This window comes from Hipposideros armiger, unplaced genomic scaffold (genome assembly GCF_001890085.2).
Source record: "Hipposideros armiger isolate ML-2016 unplaced genomic scaffold, ASM189008v1 scaffold_211, whole genome shotgun sequence".
Lineage (NCBI taxonomy): Eukaryota > Metazoa > Chordata > Mammalia > Chiroptera > Hipposideridae > Hipposideros > Hipposideros armiger.
The window spans coordinates 2,413,178-2,435,320 of NW_017731561.1; the positions used below are offsets into that span (position 1 = coordinate 2,413,178).

The following is a 22,143-nucleotide window of genomic DNA, read 5'->3' on the forward strand; positions in this document are numbered from 1 at the left end:
CTCTGCGCCTGCGCGCGGCGCCGCCAACGCGGCGCGCCCCGCCCCCGCCCCCGCGCGCTCGCGCCAGCGCTCACTCACAATCGCGCCCGCCGGGTGGTTCCCGCGTAGCCTCCGGTACTTGGGCGGGAGGCACACACCTCCCGCTGCCCACACAGCCGGGCCCTGGCGGTTATGGAGACGCGCACCACGCCGACACCTGCCCGCGCACTGTGACACGCGCCATTCTGACACACGTGCACTCTCACACTGCCCGGACACCACGGGTCGCCCGCACTCACACCCACACTCACCTGCCCAAACCACGTGGGACAAAAAAGGGGTAAGGATCAGCCTTACCCCTTGCAACCGCAGGAGCAATGATGCCAGAATTTTTTTTAACTCCCTCGGTGACTGGGCTAGACTGTCACCCTCAAAGGTGTCAGGGACCACGTCCGCAGAGCCTGTCGCGGAATAAGTGTTGAATAAGGGAGTGGATGAATGAATGAATGAATTGGAACTGTTCACTGACTATCCTTAATTGAAAAATTCTGACCCCTTGCTTTAAAGAATTTGTTCAAAGGATTTTATTTTAGTGTGAAATTAAATGGTATTTTGTGTGTTTGTCTTGTCTTTTGAGTCCAAGGTACAAAACAGAGATTAGAGTACACACGTGCACGCATTCGTGCCCCCCACCCCAGCCCCACACACACCCTTTCCAAGGTCGAAGTTCTGCCGAGTCACTAGCACTGACCAGCATTTCTACCCTAATTTCAATGTCAACACACCTTTTAGGGCAGGGGCTGTTCCCCACTGGCCCACACTACAAAGCCTGAAGCACGTTGTGTGCGCACAGAAAGAATGAAGGATATTGCTAGTCTTCTTGGCTTTGGCAGAACTCTCAATCCCCAGTTTTTCTATTGCCCTGCCTTACACCACGACCCTCCACAGATCCCCTCACCTCTGCTCACCACCCTCCAAAAAAAACCCCACAGTGTTCTTTGCATTGTCTCTGGTTAGTTCCTGGAGAGCCAGTCACTATCAGAAACTAGTCTGGCTTTTGATGTCGGCAGTGCCTGTTACATAGAAGATACATGCCCATCGGTAAAATGTTGCAACGTTTCTGGATCATCCTGCAATTGTGAAGCCTCACCTTCTGCATTGTTACAAGAGAAATTATTTCAATCTGGATTTCTGTGTTGGGGGCCTCCCTTGGAAATTCAAGTCTCTGGTCTCTGCACTTTAAATGATAAACCCCCAATCCTGAGTATCCTGCTAAAATTGCAAAAGCAAGTTCTACATTTAAAAAAAATGTAATCACTGGAGGTATCAGTCAATCAAATTCAAACTAACTTCCAGCAGTTTGACAGCTCTGTAGAAACCAACTGGAAACCAAGTTTTTAAAATTCCTGGGAATTGTGTTCATAACTCTTGAGCCACCTTTCATCCTGGTGCCTTAGACTACTTTAGAATAATCATTAAGCCTGCTATATCCCAGGGAGGCAGTTTTATGAATCTCTTTATGTAGCCTGTTAAGTAAGAAATTACAGAAACCACATGACTAATGGCTGGAATAGGAAACTGCTCAAGATAGCCAGGCCTTATCCCTTGGTTTCCTCCCAGTAAAATTTGACAACTTGACTACTGTCTCAGTCAAGAAAACAAAAGGATAGTACAAAGAAGTAAAAAATCTATATAATGCTAAATTCTAATTGGATTTATTTGTTCTAGGGTGAATTGCAGAATCTTGAAAATATTACTTCAGTAGTGTTACCAGACTGGTGTGTTTTGCTTAAATGCAGGGAAGGCCAACCTCAGTTCTCACCTTTATTTTATGTAAACTGGGGGGGAAAGATGCCTTCAAAGCCCTATAACCCTCACTCTAAGCATTCTGGACTTGTAAAAGCAGGAAAAAGCCACATGCCTCTTTTGCCTTTGAATTTTATAGCAGCTGCCTGTAAATGCTGAAGTTCAAAACAAGTAAAGAAAATTACTCTGGTAATGAAAGGGTTACTGCTATTATATTACTGCTGATCCAGTTTTGGGAGAGGTCCACATTGCCAGAAGCAGGTAACCAAATCACACTAAAAAGGAAAGCATAGAAAAAAAGAATAGGCATGGGGTAGTAGAGAGAACTGCTCAAATAAAAGAGCCATCTCAGGGTAAAGGACTTTCTAGAGGCATCCAAACCCACCCAAATAAGGAAAGGTCAGGAGCAAAATTCATGGTAAGTACCTGGAACCAAGCTTAAGGAAATACCCAAATGCCACAGCTTAGTCATAAAAGCAATCAGGATAGGGTGCTAAAAGGAAAGGAGTGGGGTGTTTATAACTGTGGAATGGCAAACCAGTCAGGATTGTTAAGGTTATGTTCCTGTTCACTAAGCGTATTCAACATTGAGAGGAAGTCAGCACAAAGTTTAGAAGAGTGCATATTTGGTACGGCTGCCGCCATTCCAAAAGGCTAGTCCCTGATTTCCTTACAGAACCAACTATTGCTAATAATCACATAGAAATAGTCTGTTGCAAATCTTAATCACTGATGGTCAATTCGTTATGCACTACCTTGTAGAGCCAGAGATAAGATCTCATATACAGATTTCACATAATGGGGCCAAAAGCCAAAGAACTGGGCTAGCCAACGTTGGAAAATAGGGGAAAGGAGAATTTTCATGTACTTATTTAGTCACTCATTTTGTTAGTTAATAATATTTTCTGGGCACTTTGAGGTTTTCTCTACCCAATTCAAAAATAATTAATTTTCTTGAATATATAAAATCTCATTCAACCTAGCTACCCCATGGTTTGATTTTGAAAGCCAATTCTACGAGGAAAACTATTCTAGGCATGCATGGTTTAACCACAGGATATGCTCTGTGAAATGCATCATCAGGCGATTTTGTCACTGTGCGAACATCAGAGAGTGCACTTACACACACCTAGATGGTATAGTATAGCCCATATACACCTAGGCTATAGTTAGAGCCTACTGCTCCTAGGCTACGAACCTGTACAGCATGTTACTATAATACACTGAATACTGTAGGCAATTGTAATGCATTGTGTTACATTATGAGGGCTAAGTAATAGGAATTTTTCAGCTGTTATAATCACCGTCCTATATGCAGTCCATCATTGACAGAAATATCCTTGTGTGATACATGTCTGTAGTTTTCTTAGGCAGCATGGTTTAGTAAAGGGAGATTCACTCTTTTTTTGAGATGTAATTCACATACCATACAACAAACCCAAAGTGTGCAATTCAGTGGTTTTTAGTATGTTCAGACCTGTGCAACCACCCCCACAATCAATTTTAGAACATTTTCATTACCACCTCCCTTCCAAAAATATCCCCTGTATCCATTAGCAGTCACTCTCCCTTTGCTCACAAGCTCCAAATCCCCACCCCCACCCCCAGCTTCAGACAGCTACTGTCTGAATAATCCTTCTGTCTTAACAGGCTTGCCTATTTTAAACATTTCATATAAATTAAGTCATACAGGATGTAGCCTTTTGTGTCTGGATTATTTCACGTAGCATAATGTTTTCAAGGTCCATCCATGTTGTACAGGTACTTCATTTCTTTTTATTGCCAGATAAAACTCCATCGTTCAGATACGTACACCACATTTTGTCTATCCATTCATAGTTGATGAACATTTGGTTGTTTCCACTTTGGGGCTCTTATGAATAGTGCTGCTATGTATAAGCTTTTGTGTGGACATGTTTTCATTTGCCTTCAGTACATACTTAGGAGTAGGATTGAATTGCTGGGTCATATGGTAACTCTATGTTTAACTTTTTGAGGAGCTGCCAGACTGTTTTCCAAAGTGTCTGCTCCATTTTACATTCCTGCCAGCAGTTTATGAGAGATTTACCCTTAGATTCAGATGGCCCTTGTTAGATGTTGAACCCTGTGCCAACTATAAAACAGGAATAATGATAGTATCTACTTCACAGATTATAACGAAAAATAAATGAAATGATGGATGCTAATATTCTTGGTACAAGGTAAGCCCTCAATAAATGTTAGTTCCCTTCCTTTTGTTTTTGGTATTGGGTTGGCAACATTTATTCTGTAATAAAAGCAGACAGAGATAAAATTATAACTTCCTATTAACAATAAGATGTATACACACAGTTGGTGCTGAATAAAGTTTTTTAATGGATAATTGGAAAAGCAATAGAACTTATATTGTTTTAATACCAAAATCAGTTTATCATTTTCTACCTCCTGTGGAACTAATATCTGAGTCTATAGGAGGAAAAAACATATAAACAAGTCAGCTTTTGTTTGGTTTGGATTTTTCAGATTTTCCCCAAAACATTTTTTATTTTCCCAAGAGTTTCAAATATACAGTAGAAGAATATTAATATTACTCATATGTTACCCTCTAGATTCAAAATTGTTAAAGTTTTGAATATTTGCTTTATCTATGTGTGTGTCACTTGCTAAGCTATTTGAGAGTAAGTTGCAGACATCAACACACTTGAATCCTTACTACTCTAGCCTGCCTCTTTTAAAAATAAGAGCTCTCTAATATTACCAAGTGCCATTATCATACTGAAGAAAATGAACTGTTATCCCCTAAATTTTTACTGTCCACTCAGTATTCATATTTTCACAGTTCTTCCTGAAATATCTTTTACAGATAACTTTTTTTTTTAACCAAAATCCAACCAAGTTTCACTCATGGCCTTCATACGTCTTACAAGCCAGCTTTGCTTTTAATCAATATGAGTGCTTGTGACTGTTTTGAATCTCTAACATCAGCAGGGAGAAAACAAATGTATTGTTATTTTCAGATTTAAGCTCAGCTGGTGAACCTCTATCCTACCCAGCCACTTTCTTTGTCTTGATTCCGATTCAGCCTGAAATGGGCAGCAGTACAAAATTGGGTGCTTTTCAAGCATGATGATATTCAACTAAATAGAATGGATACTGATTGTCATAGACATTTGTTAGTTGCTTCCCCGGTATCTTTTATTCTCCTTTCTCTCTAACACTGATGCCAGAAACGGGATGAATCCCCAGGAGTGGGGACTCAAACCCTGGGCTAAGAAGGTTCTTGGCTTCACATAGGAAAGAATTCAAACGTGAGCTGATAGAGTTTAAAGTGAAATTAAGTTTACTTAGCAGAATAAGTAAGGAAAGGAAAGGCCACCCAACAGAGTGGCAGTCTCTAATTGCTAGCGGAAGAGAGACCCCCTCCATCCACCAGGCTAGGGTTTTTATGTGTTTTTTGTTTCCATGGAAAAGTTCTTGGTATGGGGAACTTCTGTGAGGTACAAGAAGAACAGGGGCAGGTTTATATTTAACTTTTTTAAGATAAAGCCTGTGGCCAGATTCTAATAGTTTTAATTACAGGAACAGCCATAATGGAATCTCTTTGCTCAAAAGGCTTCGGATGGTCTGTTCCATGTGACTAACATCTACCTGAGATCTGTGTCTTGGAACATATAGGCAGCAGGCTTGGAATCCAACTTCCTAGCTCCCTCTTCTGTAATAATAGTCCTCATGCCCCTTCCCTATATTAATACCACCTTGAACGTTCTAGCTATATAGTCTATTGGTCATTGACCATAGATGGATCAATCAGTTTATTCTATCTTCCATAGTGATTAGTCCAGGGAAAGACCCATGACCCAAATCAAGCCTCAACAATCAGGGCAAGACTCAACACCAGAGCTTTTGACTGAACTATAAGGAGAGCAAAGTTTCTCTTTCCTGCTAAACCTAAAAAAAGAATCCTGTAATTTCAGCTATCTTGGATCCAGCAATGAAGAGCCAACCTCAAAATATTGCCAAAGCCAATAAAAGGACCCAAGGCATAAGAATAAACCAGGACCTGGTCACGCTGTATGAGCCCTGATCTAAGCTTCATCTAAAGCCATCATGTCCACCCCTCATCCTTTAATTATATCAGCCAATAAATTACCTTGTTTGCTTAAGCCAGTTTGGGTTGCTATTTTCTCATATCTGCAGCTAAGAATCCCAAGGCATTGAATCCTCTTAATTTGCTAGTCAGTGTAGTATGATATTATGAAGACAAGGAAGCAACTAAAACAATTAATGCTAAGTGCAGAAACACAATTGTACAACTTTACAAATTATTATAAAACACAACCATTTAACTACTATCCAGAAATAGAAGATTGCTAACACCCCAGAAATCCCCCACATACTTTCCCATTCACAATTGACCTGACTTTAAGAGTCACTTCTTTTCCTTTGTCTACATGAGTCCCTAAACACAGTTTAGTTTTGCCTGTTCTTGAATTTTATATAAATTGAATTATATGGTATGCTTTGGTGACTAGCTTTTTCTTCTTAACACTGAGTTTTAGTTATGTACTTGTGTGAATTCCTTTTTGTTGCAGTATAGAATAATATCATATGAACATATTTATTTATGTATTTTATTAATGAACATTTGGGTTAATGAACACCCAAATTCCAGTTTGGGGCTACGAACAAGTGTGCTGCTGTCAGCCTTTTGGGACTTGTCTCCTGGTGCACATGTGCATACATTTCTCTTGAAGATAATTGCTGGGCCACAGGGTCTGTAGGTATTCAACTTTTTAACTCCCACTGTCTTCCAAAGTGTCAGCACTAATTTACACTCCCAAAGGCGATCCAGCAATCCGTGAGAGTTCCTTTTGCTCTATATGCTAGCCTACAACTAGTATTGTCAGTCTTTTTAATTTTAGCTATTTTAGTGGGGTTTTTAACTTGCATATCCTTAATTGCTAATGAGGCTGAGTATTTTTTCAGGTTTACTGGCCTTGCGGGCTTCCTCTTTTGGGAATTACTAAAGTCTCTTACCCAATTTTCTCTTAGGCTGTCTTTTGCTTTTTGTTTTGTAATCCTTTGTATATTCTGAATGCAAGCCCCTTATCCAATGCAAAAATCTTCTCGTTCTGTAGCTTCCCTTTTCATTCCCTAAAACATAAATTCTTGATTCAAATTTAATATATGTACTATATATTTTTATGTTTAATGCTTGTTTTAAGCCTGTTTTTCCTACTGCTTTACAGCACCATCATGTCACAAATTGAGTGCGTGTATCTGAGTAGATCTGCTTCCGAACTCACTATTCCACTGCACGGGTTTGTTTGTCTATCTTGCACCAATACCAAATTTTTAATTACTCTAGTGTCTAGCTAAATAAGAGTCGATATGTGGTAGAGCAAGTCCTCCCATCTGGTTTTCCTTGTTTCATTTTCTTCAAAAGGGCCTTGGCTCTTTGTATTTCCTTATCAATTCTGGAATCAAATTTGGAATTTTAGCTTATCGAGTTTCCCAAGATCTCGTTGAGACTTTCAATTTTTGACAGAGGTTTTGCATATCTTTTATTACATTAATTCCTAGATCTTTTATGTTTTTGATGCTAATGGTAATTTAAATTTTATGTTAGTCTTTGAATATGTGACAGTAACTAAAGTTACTATCCCCAAGAACTTGCAATCTTGGGGTTGGGGACAGACAAACACATCAATATTTTCAAAACAGAGTGGAATACATTAGTTACAATAAAGGTTGGCAAAGGTTACCATGGAAATACAAATGGAAGGGATGAGCCCATTCTGTGGGGTCACAGGATGGAAGGAAGGGGAAGGCATCCTAAGTGTTGAAAAGCAGAGTCAGCTAGGTGAGTATAAAGTGAGGCAAAGAGGAAGGGAAATGCGCACACATTTCACATACACATTTCAGGGTATATTAACACAGGCACTTGCTGACTCAGTGTCAAATGAGATACCGAAACAGAATGCTCAGATGCCAGCATGGAGGTGAAGCAAATTCTCCTATGGGCATAACTAGAATGCGAACAAACTAGTTCTAAGACTCCTGGACCCCTTTGGCCAGATAAGGTTATCAAATGGTGCACAAGTGTGAGCAGAGAGAGGATTTGGGAAAGGTTTCTTTGGAGGGAGCTACCTGTTGCTGTCAGCGCTGTAGAGCAAAGAAAGCATCATGGTGGATGCTGCCTCCTTCTGCTCTAGTCTAGCGGTGGTGAGATCTTCCAAGGAGCAATCCAGTCTACTGTTCCTGCACCACGCTGAGCTATGAAAATTCTCTGGGGCCTTCAGACATGCTGTGATATTTGGTTTGATATTTGGTCTTTGTTCCTGGTTCCTGGCACAGAGCTTCTAAAACCCTGGGAACTTCCTGCAGGACTAACAAGCCCCTTTTCACTATACCTGAATTTATGCTAATAAGGTGATTCTTGGCCTTTAGATAGCTTTGGGATGAGGGCTAGTCACCAAAGTTTTTTGTTACCCCCTTGAAGCAACTTAACTATATTGTGCATGTCTTTCTCTTTATTATACAGATATCTTTTTTCTTTTAACTTTTATTGGGGAACAGTGTGTTTTTCTAGGACCCATCAGCTCCAAGTCAAGTGGTTGTTTCAATCTAGTTGTGGAGGGCGCAGCTCCGTGGCCCATGTGGGGATCAAACTGGCAATCGTGGTGTTAAGAGCACTGCACTCTAACCAACTGAGCTAACCGGCTGCCCCCAGATATCATATTTTTAAAGGTACATGATATTCCACTGTTTGAATATACTATAATTTATGAACTTTATCTCCCACTGTAAAACACTTAGGTTGTCTATCCTGTTATACAATGGTGAACACTATTGTTGTCAATATCCTTATATGAACTCCTTTGCAAACTTGTGCAATTATTTTCAAGGGATTAATTACTAGGTGAGAAAATTCTGTTTAAAGGGTACACATATTATATTAGTTTTCTAGGGCTGCTCAAGCAAAGTACCACAAACCAGGTGGCTTAAACAACAGAAATTGATTGTCTCACAGTTCTGGAGGCTGGAAGTCCAAGATCAAGCTGTCAGCAGGGTTGATTTCTTCTGGGGGCTGTGAGGTAGAATCTGTTCTGTGCCTCTCTTCCAGCTTCTGGGGGTTTGCTGGCAACCTTTGGGGTTTCTTGGGGTTTCTTGGCGTCTGCTGTGTCACCCTCACTCTGATCTTTGTCTTCATCTCCATATGCTCGTAGTGTTTTCTCTGTGTTTCTATGTCCAAATTTCCCCTTTTTATAAGGACACTATATTGGATTGGGGGCCACCCTACTCCAGCAGGACCTCAGCTATAAGGTTCCTATTTCCAAATAAGATGACATCCTGATGTACTAGGTATTAGGACTCTAACATATGACACAATTCAACCTACAACACATCTTTTAATATACGTTGCCAAATTTTAAGAGTGCATCTCTGAGAGATGTAAATGAGGTAACACTGATAGGACTTGGGGGGACTCATTATATCTGGGGAAGGGATCAGAGGAAAGGAGCAGAACTGGGTGATTTCTAAACACTGGACATGGGCAACAGAGTAAAATACAGTGGAATTATACTGGGAGAGGGAGTTTGGTAGGGGATGAGTTAAGTTTTAGACAGACTGAATCTGAGGCATTATGGAACAAGCAAGTGGAAATATCTAATCAGCAGCTATATATGTTGGTCTGGAGTTTAGGAAAGACAAACTTGTGAATCATCATTACTTAAGTGGAAGTTGAAAATCATGGGGACGGATGAAATCACCCACTAAGATTGCCAAGTAACATGATATATAAAGAGGACCAAGGACAGCATTCTAGAAACCCCAATATTAAAAGGATGTTTGGCAGGTAAGAAGCTCACAAATGTGACTGGGGAGAAAGGCTTCAAGGACAAGGACATAAACTAACATTTGAAGGAGGAGTGAGACTTCACGGGAGACAAGGAAGCATTCCAAACTTCTAAGGGTATGGTCTGAACAAAGGGCTAAAGAATGGGAATGTGCGTAGCGCAGCTTGGAAATATCTGATAATCTACCATGGCTGAAGACCACAGTACAAGGGGGCAGGGAGTGGTGGAAATGAGAAAGGGGCGGAAAATGAGGGTCAGATATGGGAGGTGTCTTGTACCTGTCATTGGCCTGTTAGCACTCAGGTCCATCCCCTGCCCTTTTCTGCTTACTTCTGTATCACAGGGTGCTGACCCTTGTACCCGCGTTTTTCAAGCTGCCTTGCCCACTGGCTTCATGGTTAGATTTGGCCAACAAGGGCACAGATAGTAGACTGGAGGGCAGAAGGAGGGGAGAAGGGGAGTATTTCTCCCCTTCTCTCTCCTTTGGCCAGCATCTCTGGTGGTGGCTGTGTCTCCTCCACGATCCAGCTCTTGCTGGGCAGCCCCTACCATGGCTCCAGGTCTTTCTGGCAACTCTAGCTGCACAGTCCATCCAGTGGTGCGGGAGCTTCCTCTACTAAGTTCCAGATCCTGCCGTATACCCTGGTCCCTGGGCTTCAGTGACATCATCTCCTCCTTGTGTCTTCTATTCCTAGGGATGCTGGTGGCTCCCTGCAGCTGTCGATCTCCAAGATCTCACCTTCCTGTTTTCAGCTCTGCCAACATTCTGTAACTAGCTTTCCATATTAAATTCCTTCTGTTGTTGCCAATTATTTTGATGACACGAATAACGTTACAATGAACTTGTTTATATATTTCTCCTGGCATATCTTTACAAGAGTCTCTTTCTAGGATATATACCTTTAAGTAGATTGCTGGATTGCCTACCTCCAGGCTTGTTTTACACAAGAGAAAAACAAGCCCATGGGAAAATGAATTCCTACCTCATACCATAATCAAAATTCAATTTCATATGCATCAAATATGAAAGGTAATCTTAAAATTTTTAAAAGAAAACATAGAATATCTTAATGACCTAAGCTAGCTAGTAACTTCTTATTCAAGTTATGAAAAAACAAATATAAAATAGTAAACATCATTAGAATTAAGAACTTCTACTTAACAAAAGATATAATAAAGAGAATGAAAAGAAAAAGCGTAACTGGAAGAAGATAGTCACAACATACAGAGGGGGCCAAAAAAATGTGTACACATTTTAAGAAAGGAAAACTCTATTAAAATTGTAATACTCAATAGATACCAATAACAAAAGATGAATACAAGTCACGTTTGACTTCTGCAATTACAAGAGGTGCTCAAAGTGGTTACCATCAGCATCCAGACACTTCTGATTACAGTTGAGCAACATTTACCAAAGTATCCACTTGTATACATTTTTTTTGGCACTCCCAGTATATAATGTACAAAATTTGTAACAAGTTGAGCTGATAGCTGACATTACAAGAGAGATTTGATCTTTAGAAAGTGCATTATTACTGTGCATGGTGCCAAGTGGGTACTGCACTTATCGTGATAATCACTTCATAAGGCATATAATTGTCTAATGACTATGTGTACACCTGAAGCTAATATAATATTGTATGTCAAAAATAAATGAAAAATCTAAAAAAAAGAAAATGCATCAGATCATATCCAGTTTTAAGTAGCTACAACCAAAACACCCTTAAAAATATATCAGCTAAATGAACAACTCAAGGTGCCAATATCGGATAGTTGGGATGAAAATGCCTATCTTCAGGAAAGCATAAATCTGCTTTCACAAGAAGCTAAAGGATGGAAAGAAAGAGTGGGTGAATTTAATAAACAGAAAAAAACTTGCAGATGATGAGAGATTGGGCTGTTGTTCATGGGGAAAAGAACATGGATGGGATCTTGGAATTATTGTATATATAATGAATGAATCAGACAATGGAGATTTCATAGAATATTAACAAATGGGGTTTTTTACTGAGGTGAAATTCTCATAAAGTTCACCATTTCAAAGTTTACAATTCAGTGCCTTACTACGTTTACAATGTGTGCAACCATCCCCACTAATTCTTAGACATATTGATATTGGCATGTTTCAGTGATTAGTAACTTAATAATAGTAAGGGAACTAGTACAATGACCAAAAAGTAAGCCAGTTCAGAGGGAGAACAGGATTGGAAATCGGAAATGGGATATAGTTTTTTGTTGTTGTTGTTTAGCTGAGTCATCCTGCCACCTGTTGGCAGCTCAGCGGCAGCTCAGCTCGGGCTGGGACTCGAACCACTGCTGCTCGGAGCTCGCACTCTTGAGCGAGATCTTAACCATCTGAGCCACTCGGCTGGCCTCGGAAATCAGATATAGTTGAGAAATGGAAGGATCACTGGAGCAGTGTAATAAAACAAAAACAAAAACAAGCCAAGTAGGCCTCTAATTAAGTAAAGTTAGAAGTTTCATTTCTCATGATCATACAAGCATCATGACTACATCAGCTGATACAGAAGATACCTGCAGGGAATAGTACCAGATGTCAGATGTGCTGACCAGTGACTGGAAAAAAATCACTATGTCTGAAAAGCAATGCCAATGATATGTTCACTGGAGTCCTAAGGTTGCACGTCCCAGCCTTGTTGAAGAAGGAACAAGTGAGTTACCAGCATCAGAGGTAGAGCACCAAGCAACAAATTCTGGTTTTAAACAGACTGCTCCAGTGATTTTCTCAAACCACGAGCAAAAAACAGAATATACAATTTGCCCTTTTTTCTTTTGGGAGCACAAAATTTCTAATCTGCTATCCATAAGGTTGTTGTGAGAATTAAATGAAAAAATACATCTATGGTGTTTGCATGAATAAATAGCAGTTATCATTGTTAATTAAGAATATTATTATGGGGAGATAATGAAGAGAAAAAAGAATTATAGGTTAGACTCACTATACCAAAAAGAGAATAATAACTGTGACTTATGTCAAAATTGGAGTTATTAAAATATAATCAAATTCAGAGGGAGCAATTCTAAGAAAAAATTAAGAGAGAGATTTGTGTTAATTTAAAATATGAAACATTTCAATATTTGAGAACCATGATCTGATTTGGAACTGTTTAATACTTGTAATAGATGCTAGTGACAATGAAAGCATAAAATCCATTTGCTGGTGGTAGAAATTAAAATCAGTGTAAGTCCAAAGAGCTGAGATATGGATGGAGAGGAAGAAAATGAATGATTTGCTTACTGATAAAATGTGACTATCATTAAGGAATAGAGTGGATAAATAAATACTGAATTAACTAGAACATTAAGAAGAGAAAAGGGTAATATTGAGACCTGTGAGGAAGAGAATGCCATTAACTATCAGTGTAAAACACACTTCAGGAGGGACTGTTTGACCTACAGGGAGGCCTTCTTCTCTGAGATTCCTTCCCAGTCAACAGGGGCAGGTGCTGTCAAAATTTGATATTCTTGGAGGAGTTGATTGGTCCAGAGATAGACATGTGACCTAAGTTAGACCAATAAGATTTGATCCCGGAATTTTGGGATTTGGAGCCGAGTGACACAGAGGCTGGGAGTCAGTCATATTAACAGCAGCACTCTAGAGATAACATCTGTGGTTTTATTGTTAAGGACCTTAACTTACCTCGGTTCCTGGTTCAACAATATTCAATTAATACTCTATGTCAGGCACAGCACTATGCCCTCTTACTTCCTTTTTCCTTGCCTACTTTGTTTGACTCAGCTAGCCTAATTGAATTTCTGTTATTTAAAACCAGAAATAATATTTCAATACAAATCACTTGAAGTAATGTTTACACAGCACCAAGAAAAAAATGTACCACTTTGACGTTATCAGTGAAATTCTAAATACTAAATGTAAAATTTCTATGAAGTTTATTTCACTATGAATAACGAGGCTCTGAAAATTCTAGGAAAGATAAATGCATACATAAGAGAAGTAGTAACAGTTATCAATAAAAAGAAAGAACACGATTTTTCCATTTGGTTTTATGAGTAATGTACTATACGATCCTTATACTTCTCATTCTGCAGGTAGAAAATGGATGGAAACTACGTCATAATCTAGCACAGGTCCATAGGCTGTTGTTAAGAGAACAACTGAATTAAACCCTACAGACTCCGAAATACAGAATTAAAAAAAAAATATTTTGCTTATTCAATAAGCTCATTTTTATTAATAGGGATTGAAGTCAGGTAAAATTGATTACCTTAAGGTCAGGAGGAAAATTATAGGCAAGGTTGCTTCTAGAACCCTGTCTAATGCTCTATGGATAGAAGCACATTGCTAAAAAAGTGTTCTCTGACCGTGGGATGTATAATGAATAAAACAATGGTACCCTATTCATTACAGATAGCTTACTGGTGATCAAAGCTTGCTTTGTCATGCTGTAAATGTTGAGACTGTAATAGTCTAGACATTTCATTAATATCTACTGAAGCATGGGAGATATTAATTTATTCACTTATGAGTCACTGTGGATATAAAAAAACAAATAAATGAAAATTGCCCTCATAATGTGAAATACTATAACATAATAACGATTTGATGTTCTTGTTTAAGATTTCAAATTGAATGTTGATTAGGTGGCAATATATTATACTAAAATTTTCATCTCAGAAATAGTTCATTAGTCTAGAGTTTGTGGGTAGGGACATTTGTAATTGTTTTCCCCATGACTGAGAAGATATTATCCCCTGTGCACATGACTGGATAGAAACAAGGAATACAAGCATAGGAAACTGGCTGCAGGGCCAGCCACAGGGGCCTGCGTTGGTCCTATACTACAGGAAAATGTCTCCTCTTTTCTTGATCTTTTCCCTATAAAATGATGGCAAAATTAAATGACTGTAGATCTTCTGCAACCTACAATTTTTATTAACTTAGAAATTTTCGTTCTCTTTGCTACATAAAAAAGTAAAAATTTTCTTTAATGAATATATATTTTTATAATTGGGAGAAATGAACTTTACTGTTAGAGTAAGGAGAATCAAATCATGATTTTTTTCATCCTGTTGGCTAATTTTTGGACCACATATTTAAATTAAGCCTGCTAATTTCAGGCTTAAAATTAAATTCTGGAGATCTAAGGTACAGCTTTGTGCCTATATTTAACACTACTGTATTTCACAGTTAAAATTTTTTGAAACTAGATCTCATGTCAAGCATTCTTAATCCAATAAAAAAAATTAAGGCTATATTATATGTTTTATTTTCAAAATAAAGTTTTAGAAAATCACTTTTTTCCTAATTATAAAAGTAACACAGACAATTCCAGTTCTGGGACAAGATGGAGTAGTTGCATTTCTCCCCATCCCTTCTGCTAAGTACAGCTCAGGTGGTATTATAAAACAAATAATAAGAAGACTCTGAAAGGTGGAGGGAAGGCAGATTGGCTAGTTACCTTAAAAGACATGGCGGCGAGTTTCCTGGGTCTTCTTTTGGCTTCCTATTTCTCCAACTGGGTACTGGAGATGTCGGTAGCCCAAAAATGTCAGCAGGCTCAGAAAAAGCCCTCCAAAGCCTGCTCTCTGGACAAAGGACCAGGAAAGGTGCAGCCTAGGAAGGGAGAAAACATTTAGTTAATAACCACTCATGCAAAAAAGAATTAACATGGGAGGTGTGAGCCTACTGTTCGTACAAAGTCCTGCTTACAAGGTTGGCTGATGGCTGGCATCTGGGGACTTCCCTGATAAACAATCCTTTACACTGATATTAAAATTTTCCTAAATGATAAGGGCATCCCATTCGCCTAAAGCGTTCGTGCAAAGGATGTGGTTATGCTGCACACCTGCTTTTCTTCTGGGAGTTTGGAATTGGTGCTAGGCAATGGGTACCTATATATCAGCCCCCAAAAATCCTTGGGCACTGAGTCTCTAATGAGCTTCCCTGGAAGACAACACCTCATACTTGTTATCATAATTCATTAATGGAAAAGTTAAGCACCTCCTGGGTGATTCCACTGGGGGAGAACTCTTAGAATCTTGTGCCTGGTTACCTTTGGACTTCACTCCATTAAGCTTTTCCATTTGGCAATTTTGCTTTGTAACCTTTTACTATAAATATCATCTGTGAATACAACTATATACTGAGTCCTGTGAGTCCTCCTAGAGTGAATCATTGAACACGGGAGTGTCCTTGGAGACCCCTGACACACTGTCACAGTCCAACCAAGTATCACAGAGAAGGTGGTGGTCCCTTCCACATGCCAGCAATAGTCCAATGGGAAGCCTAGACTTTGATCCTTGCAAGGCTATAATTAGACACCCGAATCCCCCTGCCGGGATGGTATCAGAGAAGGCTGAGTGGGAAGCCAGAACTTTTACCATCTTCCAGTGGTAAGGAATTGCTCCTTGCCCACCTCCTCTAATGTCAGTGGAGGCCATGTGGGGCGCAATGGTGAGGCACCCCTCTACCTCCCACGAGGGTGCTATCAGTGGGGTCTGGTAGAGAACCTGAACTCCCCTTCTTCCCACACTGGGTATCAAAGGAGGCCCAATGGGGAACCTGGACTTCTACCCCAACCTGGAAGTTACAAGGTGACATCTCCCTTCCCTGATCAATGCAGTGTCAGAGAAGCTCTGCTAACACAGAAGATATAAATGAGATTCAGCATCTCATAATGTAATACCCAAAATGTTCAGTATACAACAGAAAAGTACTCACCATGCCAACAACCAGGAAAATATCAATTTGAATGAGAAAAGATAATCAACAGATGCTAACACCGAGATAACACAGATGTTAGAATTATCTGAGAATGATTTTAAAGTAGCCAGCATAAAAATGCTTCAATAAACAATTATGAACATGTTTGAAACAAACAAACAGTCTCAGCAAAGAAATAAAAGATATAAAGAAAAAACAGGGCCGGCCAAGTGGCTCGTTGGTTGAGTTGGCTTGGGAGTGCAAGCTCTGAGCAGCAGGGTGCCAGTTGGGATCCCACATGGGGCAGTGACACTGCCCTTTACAGCTGAGATGGTGAACAATAGTTTGACCTGGAGCTGGGCTGCCGTGAGTCGTTGGCGACGGTGTAGGCTGTAGTGGGGCTGCAGTGGGCTGCCATAAGCTACCATGAGTGGCTGGCAGCCAGCACGAGCTGCCATGAGCCGCCATCCAATGGCCGGAGACCGATCTGCCTCAGCCAGGAAGAGCGCAATGATCACAATACCAACATGGGCCAGTGAAGCGACGTCCTCCACAACTAGACTGAAGAACAAAAAGGACAGCAACTTGTCTGTTCCCCTTCCCCGATTCCCCAACGCTGTTCCCTGCCCTAATTCCCCAATAAAATCTTTAAAAAAGAAAAAATAAATGGAAACTTTAGAACTTAAAAATCACAATATTCTAAATTTAAAAAAAATGGCTGGGATCAACAGAAGAATGGAGGGGATAGAAGAATCAGTGAACCTGAAGACAGAACAATAGAAATTATCCAATTTGAATAATAAAAAATAGATTGAAAAACAATTCACAGTTTCAGGAATCTGTGGGCTATCCCAAAAGATCTAACATTTGTGACACCAAGTGCTGGAGAAGAAGAGGAAGGGGACAGACCTGAAAAAGTATTTAAAGAAATAATGTCTGAAAATTTCCTAAATTTGGCAAAAGATATCAACCTACAGATTAAAGAAGCTGAATGAACCTCAAACAGAATATGTAAAAATAAATCTCCACCAAGACACATCATAGTCAAATTGCTGCAAACTACAGACAAAGAAAAAATCCTGAAAGCAACAAGAAAGAAACAACAGCTTATGATTAGCAGGAAAACCAATTTGAAGGACAGCAGATTTCTCCTGTCAAACTAAGGCCAGAAGGAAGTAGTACAATTTATAAGTGCCAAAGAAAAGAAGTGTCAATCCAGATTCTATATCCAGTGAAAATATCCTTTAGTAATGAAGGGGAAGTCAACATGTTCTCAAATAAAGGAAGCCTAAAAGCATTTTCACCAGCTGATCTATCCTAAGAGAATGGATAAAAGAAGTTTCCTAAACCAAAAGGAAATGATAAAAGCAATCTTGAGACATTATGAAGAACAATGGAAAGAGTAAAAACATGGGGAAATACAACAGACTTGTCTTCTCCTTGAATTTTCTAAATTACGTTTGATGACTGAAGTAAAAATTTTATTATTTGATATGGTTCTCAATGCATGTAGAGGAAATAAGACAATAATAAATTGGGGAGAGTAAAGGAACTTAAATGGAGATGAGGTTTTTATGCCTCACTGGAACAAGCAAAATGGCCAACCACTAAAAAATTTATACAAAGGGATATACTCAAAAACACTATAGAAAAATCAAAATGGAATTACAAAATCATGTTCAAGTATCCAACAGAAAGACAGGGAAAATAGAAAAAACAAAAGGAACAAACAGAAAACAATAAAGTAGCAGACGAAAGCCTTAACATACCAGGAATTACATTACATATAAATGGTCTATTTTATTTGTCAAAGCCAAAAACTGGAAATAGCCAAAATATCCAATAAGTGAATAATTAGACAAATTGTTGTAAATCCATACCAGGAAAACTGTACTCAGCCATAAAAGGGAATGGACTATTGATACACATGCTAGCTGGAATAGATCTCAAGTGCCTTAACTGAGTGAAAAAGGACAATACTATATGATTCCATTTACATAACATTCTGGAAATGACAAAATCCTTTTCTAGAGATAGATAGAAAACAGTGACAAAGGCTTAGGAATGGTGAGAGGAATGGAGATGGGTGTGATTATAAACGGGTAGCACAAAGGGTATCTTTATGGTGAGAAAAGAGCTCTGTATCTTGATTGTAGTAGTGGTTATAGGAATATACATGTGATAAAATGACAGAACTGTACACACACACACATTACACCAATGTCAATGTCCTGGTTTTGATATTGTACTATAGTTATGTAAGATGTCATCATAACACAAAACTGGGTGAAGGGTACACATATGATCTCACTTTTTGCAACCTCCTGTAAATCTATAATTACTTTAAAATATCACATATAAACTCTATATACATGTGTATATATTTAAAGCACAGAAAATACTTGCAAAGATAGGCATAAAAATTAACAGTGGTAATGATATGCCTGTATTATTTGAAAATTTTAAAAAAGGATGCCTTCATGAATTTCTTATATAAAAAGAATGCAAAATTATTGTAAAAAATTCAAGTATAGAAAAATATAAACAAGGTGAAAATCACCTGCTTTATGTCGCCATCAAGATAATTGCATTCATTCATTCAACAAATACTTACTGAGTGCATCATATGGTGCAATGAACTGTTAACATTTTGGTGTGCATTTCAGAATTTTCCTGTGTATCAGTTGTACACAAATTATAATCATTCACTGATATTTATAATGTGTATTATTACATAACATGCTTTCACTACTTGACCTTCTATTCATTCATCATTCATCCATTCACCAAATATTTATTTAGTACCTGCTTCAGCCAACATCATGTGAGGCTCGGAGACTATAATGGTGAATAAATCAGACATGGTCTGTTTCCTCACAAAGTTTACAGTATAGTGAGAGCCTGTCACTAAACAAATTTTCTGAAAGAAATACACAATTACAGATTGTGTCAAGTTTAGACAAATATAAACAATACTTTGAAACACCCAACTGTGAAAGGAAAAAATAGCAAGATATCATGTCATGTTTATGATGAAAATAAGCCAGTAGAGAGAATGAGGTTAAAAAAATACAAGCGGAAAAGAAAGGGATACTGGACTTATGGAAAGTTTCCTGAAAAAGAAAGAGCCAGAGTACAAATATAAGGGTTAGCTTCGGGTATGAGGAAAACGGCCACATTGAAATAGAAGCAAAAGAAGCTAGGGCAAGTACAGATGTAACTTACTTTGTAGATTTACAGTCAGAAATTGAGGCAATACTTCTTTGAGACTTTCTATTTTCTTAGCAAAATATAAGGCAATGTCATCTGCCAAGAGCAAGGATGTAAAGTGGAAGATCTGACGTTTGAAGAGAGTTGAGTTTTTTAAGCAGTCATTTGGGAAAGGAAGTTAAATAGAAAAAGGTAGTCAGGTTGCCAGGCTGAATTAAGGGCTTGGAGTCTGTCCTATGGGGCAGATTGTAACCATTTTCAGCTCACTGACTCCGGAAAAAGGCAAGGTAATAAATAGGTATTAGAACGGAAAACAAAGTGCTACACTGAATTAAAAAAAAAAAAAAGAGGGTTGTTTTTCAACTGAAAGGAGGAATAAAATGGCCTGAGAGAGAAAAGGGAAGGAAGAAAACAGGCCAGGGGAAGATGGAGATAAAAGCAGGGAGGTGATGGATTTCTGGCCAGGGTATAGGAATGTCCTTTTGTCTTGCACGGGCACAGTGATAATTTATCATCTGATATTGTTCAGCTGGTTCCATATTTCTTTTAGTCTTTTAGACCTGGCAATCCATCGAAGCCCTGTGGAGGAGTTCCCAGGCATCTTTAGTTGCTGCAGAGAAGTATGAGTGAGGCACAAAGACATAATCCTCCATGCATTAGAACAGAGGTTCTAGTGAGCAAGAGGAGGCAGAAGTTTAGCTTTTCTCTTCTTATTGGTAGTTGTGCGCTGTTGTGAGCCCTTTCTTAGGTCCATTCTGTATTCTTACTTACCTAAGGTCCAGTTCCTTTACTCAAATGATGTCTTTCAATCTACTGTACTGGAAAATGTACTGGAAAAACGCCCTCCACAACTAGATTGAAACAATTACTTGACTTGGAGCTGGTAGGTCCTAGAAAAACACACTGTTCCCCAAAAAAATTTCTTTAAAAAACAAAAGACTTTTAGTTGACCTTGATGATTAACAAAAACAAGCTTCTCTAATCACAATAGCAAGAAAATATAGAGGCCAAGCAGCTGGTTAGCACATGAACAAGGCAAGGAAGAGATTGGATTGAAAGAAAATTATAATTCATTCTAGAGTCCAGTTCCTTTTCTTTTGACCATTTCTTTGGCTGGATTGCTGATGCATAATTTTTGTACAAATTCTTTTAATTTGGTTTTCCTTTCCTCTTTTTTTTTTTTAAAGATTTTATTGGGGAATTGAGAAAGGGGAACAGTGTTGGGGAATTGGGGAAGGGAAACAGCCAAGTTGTTGTCTTTCAATCTTAGTTGTGGAGGGTGCAGCTAGCTCAGCTCCCAAGTCCAGTCACCATCCGGCCGCCCAACAGCAGCTCAGGGCAGCTCAGCTCAAGGTGCTGTTTTCAATCTTAGTTGGAGGCGGGCATAGCTCACCATCCCATGCAGGAGTCGCACTGGCAACCTTGTTGTTAGGAGCATGTTGAGCCACCCTGCCACCTGTTGGCAGCTCAGCGACAGCTCAGCTCCGGTGCAGCTCACTGGGCCATGTGGAAATCGAACCAGCAACCCTGCTGCTCACACCTTGCACTCTTAACCAACTGAGTCACTCGGCCGGCCCCTCCTTTTTTTTTGAAGGAGGTAGCTTTCCTTCTGAAAATACACTTCTTTTAAAATTACCAAAAGAGAGAGGGAAGAATAGTGTGCGTCTTAACTAAAACATTGTTAAGAAACAAAACTTGTCTCTTCGCTTCACTTCCATCACAGCCAAAGGGGAAACATGTTACATTGCTGTCAAACAGAAGGAAAAATACAGGTAATTCAAGGACTGGTACACATTTGGAGGTCAATGTTATTTTCGCGTTTCCCCTACCTTTTTAAAACCTAGGTTTTGTTTCACACCATATACAACAACCTAATGGACAATGATATTTTTTTTCTCTCCTTTTCTAACAACAAGTGGTGCACATTGGTAGTTCATTGTGAACTAGATAGGGACCACTCTGAATTTCCACTGAAGTCTGTAATTCTTTCGTCAGGGTTTGTAATTGGCTTTCCTCCTATTCAGAGGGAAGACGGAATGGAGGTGGGGATGGGCGGGTGGAAATACAATCTGATACAATACTATAATCTCCAGGGCAGCTCTTGTATTGAGATTTGCTTTGGTTCTCTTAGTCACTTGGACCTGCCCCTTCCCTTTCCTGACACTCCTCAGTTTCCCTTTGGACTGGGTAAAATGGGTAGCATTCTAATAAGCTCCTGAAATTACTAGTGTTGGTGGGTGCTTGGTGTCAGGGAAGGGACTCAAGTCTTCAGTCCTCAAAGGTCACCTTTCAGACCTCATTCGGAACACGGACAGTGCCAACGAGTCCTAGTCCCGAGTTCCACGAAGATCTCAGCACACCCGGGGAAGCCAGCGCGCCGCCCCCCACCCACCTCCGACGGGCAGAAACAATACCAGAGACAGACCCCTACAGCACCTTCCCAGCTCAGAGCCCATGAGCGGGGGCATGCGCAGAACAGGAACGAGCCGGCAGCCATCCAGGGATCGTAGGCGTCTGCACAGTGCTCACAGTCTCGGAAAGGCCTGGCTCCCATGTCGCCGTGAGCGGATCCCTGACAGCAGCGACCTAGGATTACTAGCCGAAGAGAAACAACGGCAGTAA

General features: G+C 39.5%; 1 protein-coding gene across 1 annotated transcript in view; it reads right to left on the reverse strand.

Annotated features, from left to right (window-relative positions):
* RNF145 (ring finger protein 145) overlaps positions 1-22,043 on the reverse strand; it is a 70,697-nt gene extending 48,654 nt beyond the window's left edge. Inside the window, exons 1-2 of the mRNA XM_019653976.1 lie at positions 21,958-22,043; positions 15,068-15,222 (exon numbers count right to left, since the gene is read on the reverse strand). Coding sequence (XP_019509521.1) covers positions 15,068-15,079 — 12 coding nt within the window. The 5' untranslated portion in view covers positions 15,080-15,222; positions 21,958-22,043. The remainder of the gene's footprint in view (positions 1-15,067; positions 15,223-21,957) is intronic.
* Between the last annotated feature and the right edge of the window lie 100 nt (positions 22,044-22,143).